General features: G+C 40.1%; 1 protein-coding gene across 1 annotated transcript in view; it reads right to left on the bottom strand.

Annotated features, from left to right (window-relative positions):
• LOC132816504 (copper-transporting ATPase 2-like) overlaps positions 1-16,641 on the bottom strand; it is a 105,914-nt gene that overhangs the window by 31,575 nt on the left and 57,698 nt on the right. The window contains exons 9-12 of the mRNA XM_060826178.1: positions 16,366-16,457; positions 7,093-7,220; positions 5,561-5,715; positions 3,692-3,826 (exon numbers count right to left, since the gene is read on the bottom strand). Coding sequence (XP_060682161.1) covers positions 3,692-3,826; positions 5,561-5,715; positions 7,093-7,220; positions 16,366-16,457 — 510 coding nt within the window. The remainder of the gene's footprint in view (positions 1-3,691; positions 3,827-5,560; positions 5,716-7,092; positions 7,221-16,365; positions 16,458-16,641) is intronic.

The raw sequence follows: 16,641 nt of genomic DNA, 5'->3' as shown, positions 1-16,641 counted from the left end.
TAGCTTCCCACAGAGTTCTAGGGTATACCTGGTCGTTCATCTACTTAAGCATTTCAAAACATCCAGCACCTCCTCCTCTGTGATATGGACATCTTTCAAGACATCACCATCTACTCCCCTACGTTCTATATCTTCCAAGTCCTTCTCCACAGTAAACACTAATACAAAATACTCATTTAGAATCTCCCCCATCTCCTGTGGCTCCACAGACAGGCTACTTGTTGTCTTTGAGGGGCTCCATTCTCTCCCTAGTTACCCTTTTGTCCTTAGTGTATTTATGAAAACCCTTTGGATTCTCCTTAAGCCTATTTGCCAAAGCTATCTCATGTCCTCTTTTTGCCCTCCTGATTTCCCTCTTAAGTATACTCCAACTGCCATTATACTTGTCTAAGGATTCACTCGATCTCTCCTATCTATTTCTGGCATGTGCTTATTTCTTTTTCTTAAACAAAACCTCAATTTCGCGACTCATCCAGCATTCTCTACACCAAATAGCCTTTCCATTCATCCTAACAGGAATATACTGTCTCTGGACTCTCGCTATCTCACTTTTGAAGGCTTTGCATTTTCTAGCCATCCCTTTATCTGCGAACATCTGCCCCCAAATCAACTTTTGATGGTATTAGGCAAGAACTTTTAAAGTTTTTCACTTCAATACTGAACTTCACAGCACACTGACACCTTTCATAATAATGTTGTTGCCACGTCATTTGTGCACAGGGACAACCACCAATCTCGGATTGGAGAAGGGTCCATCTCAGGAACCTCTGCTTAACTGTCTTAGCACTCACTCACTTTGTACCTGGAGTCAGAGAGTCATACAGAAAGAAAGAGACTCTTTGGTCCAACTCATCCGTGCTGACCAATCATCCTAACCTGACCTACTTCCATTTGCCAATATTTAGCCCATTTTCCTCTAAATGTTTCATCAATATAGCTGTCATGACACCTTTCAAAATGTTATAATTGTACTCGCCTCCATTAATTTCTCTGACAGCTTGGTTCAGACACAGACCATCCTCTGCGTGAAAAAGTCTTTTTTAAACCTTTCTCTTCTCACCTTAAACCTATGTAATCTAATTTTGGGCTCCCCAACTCTAGGGAAAAAAAACCTTGGTTATTCATTCTATCCATGTCCCTTATGATTTTATAATCCTCTAAGGTAACCCCTTAGCCTCCAACACTCCAGGTTAAAAAAGCTCCAGCCTATTCAGTCTCTCCCTATAACTCAAAGCACCCAGTCCCAGCAACTTCCTTGTAAATCATATTCGCACCCTCTCAAGTTTAACAATATCCATCCCATAAAAGGGGACCAGAATTGTACACAGTATTCCAAAAATGTCTTGTACAGCTGCAACATGGCATCCCAACTCCTATACAGAGACAGAAAATTCTGATGAAGGGCTTATACCTGAAACCTCAATTCGCCTGCTCATCGGATGCCGCCTGACCTGCTGTGCTTTTCCAGATCTCACACTCGATCACAACTCCTATACTCAAGGATGCCAAATGCCTTTGTCATAATTGTTTACCTGTAACTCCACTTTTAAGGAAATATGCACCAGCGGCACTGTGGGCATTGTGAGCGGCACGGTGGCACAGTGGTTAGCACTGCTGTCTCACAGCGCCTGAGACCCGGGTTCAATTCCCGACTCAGGCGACTGACTGTGTGGAGTTTGCACGTTCTCCCCGTGTCTGCGTGGGTTTCCTCCGGGTGCTCTGGTTTCCTCCCGCAGTCCAAAGATGTGTGGGTCAGATGAATTGGCCATGCTAAATTGCCCGTAGTGTTAGGTAAGGGGTAAATGTAAGGGTATGGGTGGGTTGCGCTTCGGCGGGTCGGCGTGGACTTGTTGGGCCGAAGGGCCTGTTTCCACACTGTAAGTAAGCTAATCTAAGCACCCTCAGGTCTCTTGTTCGGCAACTCTTTGAAGGGCCTTACCATTTACTCTTATGCCCTGATTTGTCTTACCAAAATACAGCATCCTACATTCAAACTTCACTTGCCACTCCTTGGCCCACTTGCCCATCTGATCAAGGTCCTGTTGTAACCGGAGACAGTTTTCGTCATTGTCCACTGCACCACCTATTTTGGTCTCATCTGCAAACTTACTAACTACATTTGCTATATTCACATTCAAATCATTTATCTTAAATGACAAAAAGCAAACGACCCAACAACGATCCTTGTGGCATATCACTAGTCACAGGCCTCCAGTCCAAAGAACATCCCTACCACCACCCACCGTCTCCTACCTTCAAGCCAATTTTGTATCCAATTGGTTAGCTCCCCTGGATCCCATATAGAAAGCCATGCTGGCTATCCCTAATCAGTGCTCGTCACAGCAGCTCTGACATCTTGCCATTTGTGCTTGGTTGCTTCACTCAGAACTTTAAGGCTCACACCATTTCCATGTTACCATGCTGTTTAGTGTAGAGAAAACCTAGCAGGTGACCATGGTTGTCAGCAGTAATCCTAAAATAAAATAGATATATTGCTATATGGCACTGTGCCAAACCTATACCATGTTCCAACAGTGTATGTATGCAGGCAGCAAATGCGCTACATAAGTACTCCAGCCAAATGGCCATGTCTCAATGTCTAAGGGGTCTCAGTCAAGTTTCAAGGGCCTCTCATCACTCAGGGGCTCCATCACCAGTTGGTGAATAGCAGCATCTGATCACAGACCAGGTGCGTGGAAATGCTTGAGGTGGTCAGGAGCAGGATTCTATATCATTGCAGTACAGGTCTGGGCCATAGTTAGTGCTGCAGGTCGAATATAATCAGTCCGGGGATTCATGATAAGTAACTCATGGGACTAAATGGAGATCAGTCAGACACCTGGTCAATCATCAGTCATAGTTATCTATTAATGTTTGGTCACGATCAGGCCCGAGGGGCTGTTCAATGAAAGGCAAAGGATTTATTGGGCCACTACTGTAATAATGAAAGACCATGGAGATTGAAGGCAGCATGCTATAATGCTGTGGGCACAATAAATATGAAAGAAGGCACCTCAATATATAAAGGTAAGAGACAACACTGCATTGAAGGACATGCATAAGGGGTGGATCATTGACAGGTGCAACCATTAATAGGGGGAACACTGCAGCACAATCATTGGCAATGCAAAACGTTAGGGACAGGCCTCGAAAAGCTTCCCCACTTCCCCTTTTGTATAAAAGGGGTTTGACTGCAATAGGCCCAAAAACTTCAAGGTCTCTTTTCAGATAAATTATTTAATGCAAAAGACTAAGCATAAAAGCCCAAAATATTGCAAATACTGGAAATCTGAAAGACACACAAAGAATTCTAGAGAAACTCAGAGATCTGGCAGTATCTGTGACAAGAGAAACAGAGTTAATAATTTTAGTCCAGTATGAATCTTCTTTCAAATGGAAGTAGAAATTCATTCACTCAGCTATCTACCTGAATTAGTTGGATAGTAAGTATATATAATTCAGTAGTACAAACAACTGTTTAAAATAAACTGTTTCTTGGCCAAGTATCTACTTGCAGCTAACTTCCTTACTAGTTTCAATTCTCATGTTTGATTTAAAAAGCACCATTAAAAACACACATTGCGTGCAACACATACAAGGTTACATTTGCTTACCCAAACATAATAGAAATTCTTCAATGTCTCAGGCTAATTCAGACTGCAATGATGACAGGAATGTCATTGCTACTTACTGACAAATATATTTTGATGGCTTCAAAGTCTGCTAAGCCAATACTGATCCAGACAGTCAGTGTAACCACAGAAATACCAACGATAAATGGAACAAAATATCCACTCAGTTTGTCTGCAAACTGTTGAATTGGGGCCTGGAAAAGTTAAAATATACTTTATTTAGATTCAAAAAGTGAATAGCAAATTAAAAATTAAATGATCACTCTTAAAATATTAACCCAGATTTCTACAGAAAGCAGATTTCACCCCTTTGTTTTACCTTTTCTTCTTCACCCTCAGCAATTTATAATGCACAAAGATGAGGTTTCAAATTATTGATGCAATACTAGAACAAAACATTTTCACTGCAGCCATGGTCCAATTTTTTAAAGCTCTGTTTTTTTTTATTGTTTTAAATAATTCCAAAGTTAGAAGAAGATAGCTTTCTTTCTGCTATTTCCAAACAATACTTCATCTTTTGTGACACATGCAGGTCAGAAGGGACCTTTACATTTTTTTTTGCATTGTTTTAATTTCATAGAAATGTCTTGTGATAGAGTTAAAAATATAAATGATGGCCTATAATTTAAAATACAGAGTGAATATTAGGCAGAAAAGTGTGGGCTTGGGTTGGGTGGACGGATAATGCTGTAAACATCAGAATCTCAACTCAAACTACCTCCAATCCACCACTTTGGCTTTTAAGGAGAAAAAGTGGACAGATGACTAACCTGCTCAAAAGAGGCTGATTCACACTTCAAATTCTTGCCAAATTTTCTGAGCCTCAAGATACACTACAACTGAACAGCTGCAGTTATTCTTTACAACACTAATGCCTTTATACTTCTTGGATCCAACAATGCTGGCCTAATTGTAATTGAGAACACCCTTCTCCTGTGCACGCAAAGTCCACTCCAACCACTGATCTCCAAACCTCATCCCACTCATCTCTGGTTGCCTTTCTCTATGCATCTGATATGCCACAACTCGCAAAACAAGCTTACAATTTCCCATCCTGCAGGCTCAGTGACAGAAGTGAGGGATAACTGTGGACAGTATTCCTTCTCAGCTGTCCTTATGCACAATCGCGAGAATTGCTTGTCAACTCTAGGTTGTATACATCAAACAAAATTTGGAGGGATCAATAGTGCAGGATGCACATTTTTCCTACTGGAAAATGGCTTGCTGAGGTGTTCCCTGAAGGTTATACTATTGCTCTTTTGCATTTTTTCTAAATTACCTAGACACAGATGTAGATAGTAGTGTTATAAAGTTTGCAGATAATGTAAAAATAATAGATCATGAGAATGATAGCTTTAGGCTTCAGGATGATCTGCTGGTGAAAAGTGTGATGCAATTCAGTGAGGAAAGATTAATATGGAAACATATGTTCACTTTTCAAAGTTATAAATCAGCATGATATTCAGACACAGTTTAAAGTTGACAGAGCCAATTGAAAAGGTGGTAATAAAAACATACGAGCTACTTTAATTTACAAAACCAATAAAATCATGCTAGAACTTAATAGTTCACTAGTTAGGCCTTGGTGGACAACTTTGGGCACTACATTTCAGAAAAGGAGCGAAGGCATTAGAAAGAGTACGGAGGGGATTTGCCAGGATGTTATGATATCTTACTCTAGATTGCATGCACCCCTTTCATATAGTGTGGAAAATTTATCTCCAATGAGTTCATTCAGTTTAGTCATTCTTTACTCCATTTATAAAAAATGATTTTGCAAAGCAGCAGTCAGAAAAGTGGTTGTGAAACATGCCTTTTTCTAACATTATAATTCCACAATGCTATAATAAATTGATAGCAATCCTAAAGATACTTTTGACATATACAAAAGCCTACTTAATTGTGCTATGCAAGAATTACATGCCTACCTTTGATATCTGTGCTTCTTCTACCAGCTTAACAATTTGCGACAATGTTGTTTCTGAACCAACATGGGTAGCCTGAATAAGCAGAGAACCCTGTGCATTAATGGAACCAGCAATCACTGCATTTCCTACTCTTTTAATAACTGGCATAGGCTCTCCTGTAAAAACAAAAGAAGAAAGTTAATTGTGTACTGTTAGAATCTGTAGCCTTAACTCCATTGTCCATCATCACATTTTACACCCCGTTTCAGGGCAATATCAAATCAAGATGACAATACAGAATAAGCTAAGCAGTCATCAGTCCTTTCCAATGGCCTATACCATCCTTAGACCATGAGACCTAGATCTAGGCCCTCCAAGAAGTGGAAACATCATCCCTGCATCCAGTTTGTCTGACCGTGTCAGACTATTATTCACTTCAACAAGGTCCTCTATCTAAATTCCAACAAATACAGGTTTAGTCAACCCAAACGCTCCTCAAAAATCTCCCATAGTACAGGAATCAGTCTGGTGAAGTTTTGCTCTCTCTGGCAAGTAAGGAGATCAAACCTGCACAAAATACTTCAGGTGAGATCTCACCATACTCCAGTGAAGGTGCAGAAAGACATCTTTGCTCCTGTACTGAAACCTTTACAACAAATCGTATCATAAACAGACCAATATATCGTTTGCCTTCCTAACTGCTTGCTACACCTGTATGCTTTCTTTCAATGACTCAGATCCTCAAACTATTGTCATTGAACTAACATTCTGTCATTGCAATCTTCCTACCAAAGTGGATAACTCCTGGATAACTGAAAAGTGAATTACAAAAAGAAAGTTGAGTAAAGTTTGTGTAACATTTCAAATTCTCAATAATAATTTCCTTATTCTTACTCAGTTCATTGTTGTTAGGAAAGATTGTTAAATGAAGCGTTATCCATCAAAAAATGTTCCATTTTGGTTTTTTTTAATTAAGAACTGATCTTACACACAACTGAATAGCATTTTTCCCCACCATCAAATCACACATGGTATTTTTAATCTATTATCCATCACCACTACATTTCTAATTAATCAATATGCATGCAAAGCCCAACAAGACAATGCAATACCACCAAAGATAAAGGAAAGTTAGGGAGAGAATGGAGGAGAGCAAATCAAAATGGAGTTACAGGGGAGATAAAGCACTCCATACCCTGCAATGCCACATTTATTGGAGAAGCATCATACCTTCTTTAATAGGTGCCAGCAGGCAATTTGTCAATTAAATCTTTAATGATCTTTCCAGATGGCCAAGTTTAGCATCCGTTTCAATGTCTCGCGCTAAAGGCAGCTAAACCGGTTTGCAGATCAAGACCTCATCCTGATTACCTTGTAGATATTTTAGGCAGCAAAAATCCTAAGGAAAATGTTTTGTTTCTGATTTCCAGCATCCGCTGTTCTTTGGTCTACTTGTTTGGGAAAATGTATAATGATTTGGCAGAGTAAAAAAGAAACATTGGAATGGGCACAATAAGCCTGTTCCACTTGAAACATAGATAATCAAAACATACCTGTAATGAGAGATTCATCTGCCATAGAACATCCTTCTATTACTTTTCCATCCACAGGAAACTTGCCACCAGGAACCACTTTAATAATGTCACCTCTTTGGACCAGATCTACAGCTATCTGTTCCTCACTGAAGAGAAGGAAAATGACAGAAAATATTTATATTCGAGTATTTCAAATGGCATTTCAGAAGTGTTTTTAATTTCTGGTATTAACTCCCCCATCCTCCACACCCATTAAACTTGTTAGTAATATAAAGACTTTGCACTGACTGGTCAGGTACCCAATGTAACCTATCATTACAGAGAAAACTTCCTGCTGGTTTCAGAAGTCACAAAGTATCAGAAAGGCTTTCTCAATTCCAAAAACTGACAGGCGAGATTTATTGAATCATGTCAGAATAAAGATCTTGATCAGATAGGCCAATGGACCACGGAGTGGCAGATGGAGTTTAATCTAGATAAATGAGAGGTGCTGGAAAGACAAATCAGGGCAGAACTTATGTATTTAATGGTAAGGTCCTGGGGAGTGTTGCTGAACAAACAGAGCTTGGAGTGCACGTTCATAGTTCCTTGAGTGGAGTCCCAGGTAGACATGATAGTGAAGGCGGCATTTGGTATACTTGCCTTTATTGGTCAATGCGTTAAGTATAGGAGTCGGGAGGTGATGTTGTGGGTTTTCAGGACATTGGTTAGGGCACTTTTGGAATACTGTGTGCAATTATGGGCTCCCTGCTATAGGAAGGATGCTGTAAAACTTGAAAAGGTTCAGGAAAGACCTTTACAAGAATGTTACCAGAGTTGAAGGGTTTGTGCTACTGGGAGAGTGAATAGGCCGGGGCTATTTTCCCTGAAGCTTCCGAGGCTGAAGGGTGACCTCAGGAGGTTTATAAAATCATGAGCGACATAGATAGGGTAAACAGACAGGGATTTTTCCCCATGGTGGAGGAGTTCAAACCTAGAGGGCATAGATTTAAGGTGAGAGGAGAAAGATTTAAAAGGGACCCAAGGAGCAACTTTTTCATGCAGAGGGTAGTGCACGTTTGGAACGAGCTACCAGAGTAAGTGGTGGAAGCTGGTATAATTACAACATTTGAAAGATATCTGGATGGCTATATGAATAGGAAGGGTTTAGAAGGCTCTGGCCAAATGCTGGTGAATGGGACTAATTTGAATTAGGATATCTAGTCAGCATGGACAAGTTGGACTGAATGGTCTGTTTCTACAACTCTATGAATCTATCAGGAAATAGGTTAATTAAAAAAAAAGCTTTAAAGATCTTCTAGTGGACTTCACCTTTGGCTCGATCCTTATTCAATGTAACACCAATTAGCATCACTTAACAGCGTTGTTGATTCACCTACTCCACAGAAATGCAGTACTCATGAAAACAGTTCACCATCATCGCTCCTTCTAATTTTCTTTCCAGCTACATGGGCCTCTAATCACATGCGCAGCACTGATTTTCAAAATCGTAAGTCATTGCTGCGACTGCTGTGCTCAGAATCTTGAGTGTGGCAAGGATAGCTCTTCACCACTATCTTCTCAAGGGCAATTAGGGATGGGCAACAAATGCATGCTTAGACAGTGGTGCCCAAATCCCAGGTAAAATAAAACATTCCAAACACTTAGTCTCTGCCTTAATGTTTACCATTCCATTTTTATGATATAAACAATGGCAAAACAGTCTTCCAAAGCAAATACAAATAAGGACGACAATCACCAGAGGTTATACAACTCCTCAATATGGATATGGTGACACTGGTGCACGAATTGGGGAATAAAATAAATGCAATACTTTCAACCTAATCCATTTGACAGCAACAAGATAGATTCAGGTCTAATCTAGGCTTTAGATCCTGACTAATTCTATTGTCCACTGAAGTCCATGTGGCATATAAATCAATTAGGTCAAAAGGCTTGGCTTCCGGTTGTAAATTTGATTTAAATTTGGTGTCAACACTTATAAGACTTTCCAAGATTTGTTTACAACTTAAAAACAAAAGCAAAATACTGCAAATATTGGAAATCTGACAGAAAAACAGAAAATGCTGGTAAAAGTCAGCAGGACTGGCAGCATTTGTGGAGAGAGAAACAGAGTGGTGTTTCAAGTCCAATATTGAGTCTTCTTCAGAACGCTCTCTCTACCGATGCTGTCAGTCCTGCTGAGTTTCATCCCTGTGTTTGTCTAAGCGGCCTATGTTAACTTTGGCTTCTCTCTTTTTGATAAATCTAAACAAGATCTTGCTCTCCCATCTTGATATGACTTACAAATTTACACTCAAAGTTTATCTTCTTGGACATCTTCAACCTCTCCCTGCAGCAGGCCACTATCCCTGTCTGTTTCAAGAGGGCCAACATCATCCCTGTGTCTAAGAAGGCTCATGCAGCATGTCTCAATGACTACCGCCCAGTGGCCCTAACCTCAGTGGTCATGAAGTGCTTTGAAAGGTTTCTCATGGAATTAATCAACTTTGACCACCCCACTACTCTTGACCCACTCCAATTTGCCTATTGGACCAACTGATCCACGTCAGATACCATATCACTTGCCCTTCACTCCTCCCTAGAACATCTTAACACCAAGAACAGCTACATAAGAATCCTACTCATTGACTATAGTTCAGCTTTCAACACTATTATCCCTCGAGACTGATGATTAAGCTTAGTGATCTTGGATTAAGCCCAACTCTCTGCAACTGGATCCTCAGTTTCCTGACCCACAGGCCACAATCAGTGAAGACTGGGGACACTCAACACTGGAGCCCTCCAGGGGTACGTACTCAGCCCAATATTGTACTCACTGTATACCCATGACTGTGTTGACAGGTACCAGACTAATGCCATTTACAAGTTCGCTGATGACACCACCATTGTCGGTCGAATCTCCAATGGCAACGAAACAGACTACAGACAGGAGATGGAAGACCTGGAAAAATGATGTACTGAGAACAACCTAGCTCTCAACGCCAGCAAAACCAAGGAACTCATTATTGACTTTCAGCAGGTCGTTATTCATGCGCCCCTACACAAAGGCTCAGAGGTGGAATGAGTGGAGAGTGTCAAGCTCCTGGGAGTGGTCATCCACAAAAAGCTTTCTTGGACTCGTGTGGATGCACTGGTTACAGAGGTCCAACAATATCTCTTCTCCCTCAGGCAGCTGAGGAAATTTGGCATGACGTCGAATATCCTTGCCAACTTTTATAGGTGTGCCATCAACAGCATTCTGTCAGGATGTATCACTACCTGGTATGGCAACTGTACCATTCAAGGACAGAGACAGTTACAGAGAGTGGTGAACTCGGCCCAGACAATCACAAAGGCCAACCTCCCATCTAGAGAATCCATCCACCAGGCCCCGCTGTCAAGGAAAGGTTGCCAGCATTCTTAAAAATCCATCCCACCCTGACAATGTTTTTCTACAATCTCTACAATCGGGGAGAGGGTACAAAAGCCTGAACGAACACACACACACACCAACCGGTTTCACAACAGTTTCTAACCTACTGTTGTTAGAATACTGAATGGACTCACAAACTCTTAACATTCGCCTGTACCGGTGTTTTTGTTTTTGCCGCTGTTTACCTATTATTTACAATCTATGCTCCATAACTATGTGATCTGCCTGTATTGTTCGCAAGACAAAACTTTTCACTGTGCCAAGGTACACGTGACAATAAGTCCAACTCAATTCATCTTTTCCCTTTTTTTGGTAGTCTTTTGTTGATTTTTAAATTCTTACTAATCCTCTATCTTACAATGTGGCAAAGATTAATGTTTTTTTTCTTTCAAGTTGATGTTATCTATAATTTCCCTGGTTACCAATAGCTGGCTTATCCCTTTCCTATTCTCATTTTTCCTCAATGGGATGTATCTTTGTTGCGAGCCATGAACTATTTTTAAAATGTATGCCATTGTTCCTCAGCTGCCTTTGTCACAAAACCCCTTCCCCAGCTCACTCCTGCCAGCTCTGCCCTCATTTTCTTGTTATTTAAGCTGTGTGGAGTTGTTTCTGACCCAAGTTCCACCGTCTCAAATTGAATGCTAAATTCCACTACATTGTGGTCACTGTTTTATCCTGACATTATTTATTGAATCTGCCTCATTGCACACTATCAGATCTAAACTTGTCTGATCCTTCTTGGATCCATAACAACCTGTTCAAGGAACCTGTCTCACCTCATTCTAAAAATTTTTTGTCATGGCTATCTCTGCTAATCTGATGATTGTAATTAAGTGAAAACCAAAGACATCCCTGATTAATTTACTGCCTTTGTTACATATATCATTATCCCCTGAATTACACTCTGTCCCACTGTATACTGTTAATGGTCTGACTGACTACTCCTACCAGTGTTTTTCTCCCTTTATTATTTCTTACCTCCACCCACATGGATTCTACATTTTCAGTTCCAGTTCATTTCTTGATATTGTATTTATCCCATCCATGTGAACAATGTTATTCCACCACTCTTTCCTTTCGAAAAGTCTTATGCCCCGAATATTTAGTTCCCAGCTCTAATCTTGTTGTAACCACGTCTCTGTAATGGCTTTAAGATCATACTCATTAACTTGTATTTGAGCCATTAATTTGTCTATTTTGTTCTGATTATCAGCATTCAAATAAAATTATATTTAATACTCTATTCAGTGCAGTTGTACTAGTTTTGCTATTTCAGTAGCATTCAGATTAAGAGATGGATGCTACTTAATTAATGTATTCCTGATAAATCAGATCCTACGAATATCCCAAATTCTCTGAAATCAAATTTAGCTACATCAAAAACATAGGATATCAAATGAGGGTTATAATTGCATGGCACCCTTCTGTTGAATAACTTGTCCAACTAAATTTAATGCTCACTATCTGAGCACAGGCATGGGAATAATAAGATAGTAGATAACTTGAGCTTTCCATTGAAATGTGTTCAGCAAGGGGTCCCTTTAGGATGGGTGGGGGGGGAGGGAAGGAAAAGAAAGAAAGAAAGGGAAGGAAAAGAAAAGAAAGGGAAGGGAAGGGAAGGGAAGGAAAGGAAAAGAAAAGAAAAGAAAGGGAAGGAAAGGAAAGGAAAAGAAAGGGAAGGAAAGGAAAGGAAAAGAAAAGAAAGGGAAGGAAAAGAAAAGAAAAGAAAGGGAAGGAAAGGAAAAGAAAAGAAAGGGAAGGAAAGGAAAAGAAAAGAAAGGGAAGGAAAGGAAAAGAAAAGAAAGGGAAGGAAAAGAAAGGAAAGGAAAAGAAAAGGAAAGGAAAGGAAAGGAAGGAAGGAAGGAAAATTAGAGGGAGATGATGGAATAACAGTAAGTGACTAGCAATGCCTCTGGACTAGTGCAATGCCTCGAGGTTGTAGACTCAAATCATACCACAAGCAATAGACGGAATTAAAATAATTCAATTAAAAATTAATAAAATCTAGAACTGAATGGGGTCTCTGCTCCAACAATGAACGTGAAACAGTTTTTAAAAATATGGTTCATTACTTTCCTTTAGGGAAGGATATCTTTCGTCATGACCTATTCAGGATGGGGGTGGCACACTGGTTTGCACCGCTGCCTCACAGTGCCGGACTCAGGTTTGATTCCAGCCTTGGATGACTGTCTGTGTGGAGTTTGCACATTCTCCCCATGTCTGTGTGGGTTTCGTCCAGGTGCTCTGGTTTCCTCCCACAAGCCAAAGTTGTGCAGGTCAAGGGAATTGGCCATGCTAAATTGCCCATAGCGTTAGGGGCAGTAATCAGGGGTAAATGTAGAGGAGTGGGTTACTCTTCAGAAGGTCGGTGTGGACTTGTTGTCCAAATGGCCTATTTCCACACTGTACGGAATATAATCTAATCTAGGGAATTTAATCTAATACTTCACTCCAAATCTGCACTAATATGGTGGAGTCTGAACTGGGTAAGCAAGCAACAGCATTTACGGATGGACAACATTAGCTGGCCTTTTAGTAACATCCACATCCCGTGGGAAAATAAGCAAATTTACTTTTTAAAAAACTGGAGAAGACTTATGAGGGAATAAAAATTGAATGTTCATTTTTAAAACTGATTTACTTAAATGCAGTTTAAAATATAATTTTTCACCCTTTCAATACTTTATCAACACATTCTTTTACTTATAACTCCAGTCTCCAGTCATACAGACTTACAGCACAGAGAAAGGCCCTTCAGCTCAACACATCTGTTCCCTGAAATCAAATGCCCTTGTCCTTCTAGGTGACAATGGTTTTCTGAGTCTAAGGAGTTTTGATGAATATCTACTGTACCATCGATACAATGCACTCACTGCTGCTACTTTGTCACAGTGGTGACTGGTATGGTCTTTTTCCTCTAGTTTGAACATTGGTACATGCTATATATCTTTAATAGAAAGGTCTTTGTTAGTTTTCCTCTTACTGATTTAAAGAAAAGTGAAGGAGAATATGCCAAGAGATGCACCATACTTATCTAAAATTGAGGTGTTGTTCTGTTGAAGTAACAACAAAAGGCCACTTATGTCAAATAGCACAAGCAGCATGCAAAATGCAGAGTTAAGCGAGCCTACAATCAATGGATCAGATTTAAGCTCTGCAATCCTATCACATCCAGTCATGAATGATGGTGGGCACCGAAACAATTAATAGAAGCCAGAGACTCCAAACATATTCCCATTCTCAACATGGAATCCAAAATGCATCAGTTCAAAAGGCTAGACAGAAGCATTTGTAACCAACTTCAGCCAAAGATGTCAAGCAGATATTCACCTCTGCCTTCTCCTTAAAAGTCCCAGCATCACAAATGCTAGCCCTCAGCCAATTCAACTCACTCCACATAATATGGCGGAACAGCTGAACAGTGAGCATATAAAGTTCAATAAAGAGAAGTGTGAAGTCATGTAATTTGCTTAGAAGAACATGGACAGACAACATAAAATATATGAGATAGAACTCCAAAGAGATTCAAGAAAGGGCCTATGTACATGTGTACATACTATTCATGGTAGCAGAACAGCTGGAGAGACTAGTATGAAAGCCATTTCATGTTTCACAAAAGGCCATTCAAAATCAACACTAGAAACCGCAACAGCATCAGATATGCAGCTTTTTCAAATAAGAGATTAATGTGACTTTTAAAAATTATAGCAGTCACGTTTTTAAACAAAGCAAACACACTGAACTACATTATTGCAAACCATAAATGTACAGCCACCACTGATACTAGAACACATCCAAATCATTACTGCTAAACTAGAAAGTCAAGGGCCTTAAGAATGCTATCGTGATCAAGTTAAAAATCTCACAACACCAGGTAATAGTCCAACAGGTGTATTTGGAAGGAGCAACCCTCCAAAAGCTAGTACTTCCAAATAAACTTGTTGGACTATCACCTATTGTTGTGGGATTTTTAACTTTGTCCACCTCAGACCAACACCAGCGCCTCCTCATCACGATCAAGTTAAACATGGTTGATGTGGTGTACACTGACTTGCAAAAACTGTTTGATAAAATGTCACACATGAAGTCTGTTAGTAAATTATAACTGACTGAATGAAACGGACACTGGCAGCTTGGGTATAAAGTTGGCTGAGCGACAGAAAACAGAGGAGAGGATGAACAATTGTTTTCCAGAATGGGCAAAGGTATGAGGTGGGGTTATCCAGCAAATGTGTAAGGATCACTGTTTTTCTTGATACATGTTAATGAGCTGGGCAAAATACCAAAATTTGACGTGACACAAATTTCAAATGTATTGTGAACTTCAAGTGGGTATAGACAATTTGATGAAATAGATAAGACACATGGTAGCCAAACTTTAGCGTAGAACAGTGTGAAATTATACATTTTTATAAAAAGTGACAAGCTATATAGAACAAAGGATGCAATTCTAAAGGCACAGATTAAAAAGTGGAGGATCCTGCCCTTTATAAATAGAGAACTGAGTAAATTAGATACTTGAAAGAGATATTCAAATTAATGAAGGTTCCAGCAATAGTGGAGAGAAAACAACTGTCCCCACTGGCTTAAAGAACCAGAGGACCAGTTTAAGATAATTAGCAATAGCCAAAAACTATTCAAGGAGCTTTCTTATGCTGATTTGTGGTTAGGAATACTTTGAGGGTGTGCTATAAGATATAATTGTGGCCTTCAAAAGAGTGTTGGATAAGTGCCTGGAGAGAAAAAGTACTTACATTTAGAACATAGAAAAATACAGCGCAGTACAGGCCCTTTGGCCCTCGATGTTGCACTGACCCAAGCCCACCTAACCTACACTAGCCCACTATCCTCTATATGCCTATCCAATGCCCGTTTAAATGCCCATAAAGAGGGAGAGTCCACCACTGCTACTGGCAGGGCATTCCATGAACTCAGAGTCGTGAGTAAAGAATCTACCCCTAACACCTGTCCTATACCGACCTCCCCTTAATGTAAAGCTATGCTCCCTCGTAATAGCTGAGTCCATACGTGGAAAAAAGTTCTCATTGTCAACCCTATCTAAACCCCAATCATCTTGTACACCTCTATCAAGTCACCCCTAAACGTTCTTTTCTCCAATGAAAACAGCCCCAAGCGCCTCAGCCTTTCCTCATACGATCTTCCTACCATACCAGGCAACATCCTGGTAAACCTCCTCTGCACCTGTTCCAGTGCCTCCACATCCTTCCTATAGTATGGCAACCAAAAACTGCACACAATACTCCAGATGCGGCCGCACCAGAGTCTTATACGACTGCAACATGACCTCAAGACTCCGGAACTCAATTCCTCTACCAATAAAAGCCAGTATGCCATTTGCCTTCTTCACAGCACTATTTACCTGGGTGGCAATTTAATGGTTTGAGATTCCTATACTGTGGAACATTTCAATTAAAACCAAATTTCATGTTGAAAGAAGCTGAGAAAGGTATTCAACAGTGCTGTATGGTGCGACATTGGAAATTCGTAGTTCTCCAAGTATATTACTGAGAAGGCATTCAAAAAGAAGACAATCCTCTTTGGTATTGGGCTCAAGGATGGGCAGTGGGTTGCTGTTGGTTGGGGGAGAGACATTACCTTCACATAATATCAGCAGAGGTCAACCTGCAGTATTTTTCTGCTATTCCTTCAGTCCACGCACGGAGTGACTTTTTACAAATGAGACAGAATTTACTTCTCAAACAAGATACTAGTATTTAATAAAGATGATCTACAAATGTGTAAATCAACAAAAAACTTAACTAAGAATACAAATGTACTAAATTGGTATTTAAATTAACATTTCATTCAAAGGTTTACAGGAGTTCATGTTTAAAATCAATGTGAAAAGTTACCTCAGTATTGTGTTGTGTGGTCCTAGTGTTACTACTACAGCCTCTGTAGCCTGGAGGGATAACAGTTTAGCCAGTGCTTCAGAAGTCTTACTCTACGACAAAAACAATGCAATTTCTAATTGTACTTTTTCCAATATGTTATCAATAAAACAAATTATTGTTAGTGGGAGTCCCCCTCCCACTCAGCCGAGGACATGGAGGTCTTGGGCCTCCTTCACCGCCACTCCCTCACCACCTGACGCCTGGAGGAAGAATGCCTCATCTTCCGCCTCGGAA

The sequence above is a fragment of the Hemiscyllium ocellatum genome, chromosome 6 (assembly GCF_020745735.1).
Source record: "Hemiscyllium ocellatum isolate sHemOce1 chromosome 6, sHemOce1.pat.X.cur, whole genome shotgun sequence".
Lineage (NCBI taxonomy): Eukaryota > Metazoa > Chordata > Chondrichthyes > Orectolobiformes > Hemiscylliidae > Hemiscyllium > Hemiscyllium ocellatum.
The sequence above is the reverse complement of the archived record's forward strand: the minus strand, read 5'-3'. Positions and strand labels throughout refer to the sequence as shown.